At 36.1% G+C, this 4,595-nt stretch overlaps 1 protein-coding gene across 1 annotated transcript in view; it reads left to right on the top strand.

Annotated features, from left to right (window-relative positions):
• The window catches only part of LOC111818123 (olfactory receptor 8B3-like), a gene marked incomplete at its 3' end in the record, with an annotated part of 2,795 nt that extends 2,708 nt beyond the window's left edge, over positions 1–87 (top strand). The window contains exon 3 of the mRNA XM_023721080.1: positions 2–87. Within this exon, the coding sequence (XP_023576848.1) occupies positions 2–87 (86 nt within the window). The remainder of the gene's footprint in view (position 1) is intronic.
• Positions 88–4,595: the final 4,508 nt, after the last annotated feature.

Raw genomic sequence — 4,595 nt, 5'->3', positions numbered from 1 at the left:
ATGCTCAACCCTCTGATTTATAGTTTGAGGAACAAAGATGTCAAAGTTGCTCTGAAGAATGTCATGATTAAAATTCAAAGTAGAGATATATTTAAAATGAACAATAATTAAATAAATTGAAGAACATTAAGTTTTAATGCTATTTTTTCTAAAGGGAATTTTTTCATACTTACATGATGTCTTCATATAATAGTACGCATAGTTCAGCACATATTTCTTATCTTAATTCTTATAGTTATGGTGTCTTCTCACAATATCTGTAAGTAACTAAAGGAATGCTTAAGCCACACATACACTGTTGTTTTCATTATTGCTTCATACTTTTCTGTCTCCTTGAATATTCTTTATTTGAAAACATATGGTGTATTTTGTAGTTACACAAAGTTGAAATTTTAGCTTTCTAACAAAATCAGAAGTGTAAATGTGTTAGACATACATGGTCATTTGAACTTTAAAATATATATTCAATGAAATAGATATAATATAGAGTGACTTTACTCAAAGGTATGCATGCAACTAATATACACTATATATATATTATATATATGATCACTTTATGTTCAATTTGAAGGAAAATACAGTAGGATAAATAATCACTAAGTACTGCTGGAACTACTAGATGTCCATACTCAAGAAATGATTTGGGTGGACAGGGAGATAGCTCAGTTGAATAAGCACCTCGCAAGCTCAGGGTCCTGAGTTCAATCTCTGGTATCACCAAAAAAAATTATTTTGATATTTGCCTCATAATATAAAATTAATTAAAATAAAGTTTAGATCTAAATGTAAAGCATAAGGAAACTCATAACAGAAAACATAGAGTACATCTTTGTGACTTTGGGAGCAATGGTTTCTCAGAAATAAAACTTAAAAATCAACAGAGAAAAGAAAAGAAATAACTTGGACTTCATCAAAACTGATACTTTTTAGGTCATAAGGACTTTATGAAAACAGGCAAAACAGACAGCTCAATGGGAAAACATGTACGGTTCAGGAATATGCCACATATATTGATTTTGACAACAGAACAAATGTTATTAATGCAATAATTCTCAATAAAATGACTCAATTGATTCTGTAGTATATTGATCCTAAAGTAACATTACACAATGCATACATGTGTATGTATGCAAAAAAATATATGCTATCCCATAAATGTGCATGATTTTTATGGCATATATCCACTAAAAGTAAAAGTTTGAAAAGAATGAGAAACAAAACAAAAAGATTATATGAGTACACTGTGTCCTATGAAATGCATTTTTCATATTCAATGACAGTTCTCCATGTGAAAATTAAATGACATGATGTACATGTGGAGTTGAAGACAGCACAAAGACAATCCTACTTGGTTTGTGCAGAATGGATGGGAGAGAAGAAACAAGTGGGAGATCACTTGGAAAAAGTGAGAGAAACCTAATATACTGTCTCTGATTCAGATACTGATAAAATATTCAGTAAAGATTATAAGTTGTAAAGTCTTGAGTTTCTGTTGAAGTCCCTAAAAATGCCATGAGAGACAAATGTAAATCTGGAATTCTTATGCAAAAAGTGCTTTTATCTGAGTTCACAGACCATGCAGAACACTCACAAGACCACCCATCAGGAAGATCCCCATGGAAGTTTTCATTCCTAGCCAGCTTAGAAATGAAATATAATTTCTACTGGACACACAGATTTAAAATTCTACAAAGCAGATATGTAGTCACACTATTTGACTACTATGAGGATGGCATTAAGCAACCTGAAAAAAAAAAGAAAACCCACAGAAATTGCCTCAGTCCCAAAATGCAAAATCATGGCAGCCCAGGCTGCAGTTGGCCATTGATTATGTCAGCATCATTACCTGTACCACAGGCACCTGGGCATGCTGGTCACTTGCCGCATCAATGATGTGCTCCAGATGTGTCTAAGTGTCTACTGACAAGTAATTTCAATGTGGTAAAAATGACTTGGATGCCTCTCTGTTAGTGAGCCACAGCTCCTGGGAGGCATGGAGAGTATGGCCAGAGTGGGTTTCACGGAGATTTTTGACTCTAGAGAGCTTGTAGCCCTACAGTGAGGGCCTTTTCACAGTGATCTCACACCCTCATAGGACCAGGTGTTCAATGTCTGGAAGATTTCAGACATTCCCGGTCTCCTCTTGAGGCTTCTCAAAGGGATTATTATGGCTCCAGTCCATTAGTTTGATATTCAAGAGTCAAATCAGATCTAAAGAGATCAAATAATCTCCTAAAGAATATTCCTCTACTCAGTACACTCTAGACTTATCTGAGGGCTTTGAATTTATTCATAGATACTATCATCTCAGACAACAGAAGACTTAAAAAGCAATGCAGTCATGGAAGGATAGAACTTGAAGATCACATGGAAGTTACAACAATTCTAGTCTGAAGACAGAGTATTTTTCTTGAGTTTAATGTTTCACTAATTTTTGCAATAGAGCTATGTAATTTTTTCTCTTTCATCATGCACATTGCAGTGTTTTTGGCCTCTCTTGACAATCTGGGGTGCAGTTGTTAACAAATATCAAACTGGCACTAATTTCCATCTGTCCTCAGCATTCTAAAGACAACTACTTCCTGGTGAAAATGAAGTGGGGGGCAACTGTAATCAGTACAACATTTGAAGGAAGTTGCAAAAGTGTAGCTACAAATAACCTTCACTTATCCTAACTGATGGGGTATGAGGCTGCAAATGGTACATGTAGAGAAATTTTTAAATTTTGATTAATAATTCATTTGAATAAGGTTCAGCATGATGTTTCCATACATGCATACAACCAACCCTGGTCAAATCCAGTGATCTTTTACTACCCACATCCAAACCTTTAGCAATGAAAAATAATTAAAACAGCTTTTCTGGGAAAGAGTAGGGAGGTTCCTCAAATTGCTGAACTGGAGCTACTATATCACCCAGCAACCTTATATATGGATAGATAACCAAAGCAGAGATTTTTTTTTTTAGCTGGAAGGATGTAAATGAAGCACATACTTGCTTTAGAAATAAAAATTTTCCTTTTATCTAAAATGATATTGAACACAAAGTGAGACCAGGGTATTTGTGACATTTATCATATGGATTGAAAGTGATCATCTTTGCTGTTTTATATGATTGTTTAGTAAACAAAAAAACCTCTGTGAGATACAGAATGATGGTAGGGTGCTCTTTGAGAGTTTGAATAAACAGAAATATTTAGAACAGCAGGTATTAGAGAAGTTGTTATTGCTGTGGCAATTCTCTGCAAAATTTCAACTTCGTTTCCATCTGAATTTCTATACCTACGATTGAGTATTTCATGTTCACAAGTGGCACTCATGTCTGCAAAGTGAGAAATGTTTCCATTCATGTTGCAGTACTGAATCTTGCAAACATTTCTTTTTCTGTAGCCCTGTCACCCACACTTGCAGGGATGGTTGACTTGGTGAACAGAAATTACCACTAGGAAGGTAGTTGATGACCAGAAGCACAGTTGTTCTGGAGTGGACTCTTTCTTCCCCCTAATTTTAAGTAAGAGCCAGCATCAGCTGGGTTCACAGGGGCCTGGAGTTTACCTGGTAGTCTCTGGCTCAGCAGGACTGGAGTGCAGTCAAAACTGCACTTCTGACTGTCCCCACGTATTGCTGAATCTGCAGGTTAATGCCACATTATGTGAAACAATGTCTTTGACCAATAACGATGTCACTGTATTTAGCAGAAACCCTAAGGAGTCCTATTATCCACTCTGCATACTTGGGGGCCTGGGTCTTTGTGTCACTAGAGAACATGTTTTGCCAGATTATTTAGCTAGCATGGTGAAGCTCACACAGAACTCCTATCAGCACAGATTTGTTGTAAAGAGGCTGGGATGCTCCTTACTTGTAGAGTGATTGCTTAGCACAGATGGGATTGATTCTCAGCACAGAAAAAGGTTATTTTGTTAAAAAGCAGTTTTACCATGACCTAATTGGATGAATGTAATCATAAGACTGAGAATAAAGAAGTGAGGATTTAGAGAAATGTAGACCCCACACACATCACTAGGGAAAAATCAAACATTGAATAACCACTTTAAAAAATAGCCTACTAGTTTCTCAAAAAGTTTAAAAAATTAGCATATGATCGAACAATTCTGCTTCCAAATATAATTCTGAGAAAACATTTCCAAATAAATATTTGTACTTTATATAAGTATTTGTCCTCACAATTATTCACAATGAATAAAATGCAAAAGAAGAATCTCTATTTCACATATATGATCCTTAAATCATCTAGTTTTTCCACTTGACCTGGAAAGAGAATCCACTGTTGCCTCCCAAGGTACATTGTGTGTCTGCACAAGCTGTGGTCTGAAGACAACTGGGACGTGTTGTGGTCAGCCCTGGTATTTGTTCTTCAACCCAAGTAAACGCACATGGCCTGGCTGTTCCTTTCACTATAGTACTGAGATAGTCCAATTCCTTGAGGTCTGAGCTGAATCTGACAGACTCAGTGAAGCAGACAGGAGCAGGAGATCATTTCACTCAGGTTTCAGGTTCAAAGCCAAGTCCAGCTTGGCTCTGAATCCTGAGCATTTTTCCACTCACTGTAAGTGAACCACAGTACTATTTCCCACT

The sequence above is a fragment of the Octodon degus genome, unplaced genomic scaffold, assembly GCF_000260255.1.
Source record: "Octodon degus isolate 3935 unplaced genomic scaffold, OctDeg1.0 scaffold00080, whole genome shotgun sequence".
NCBI classification, from domain to species: domain Eukaryota; kingdom Metazoa; phylum Chordata; class Mammalia; order Rodentia; family Octodontidae; genus Octodon; species Octodon degus.
This window is presented reverse-complemented; position numbering and strand designations above follow the sequence as displayed.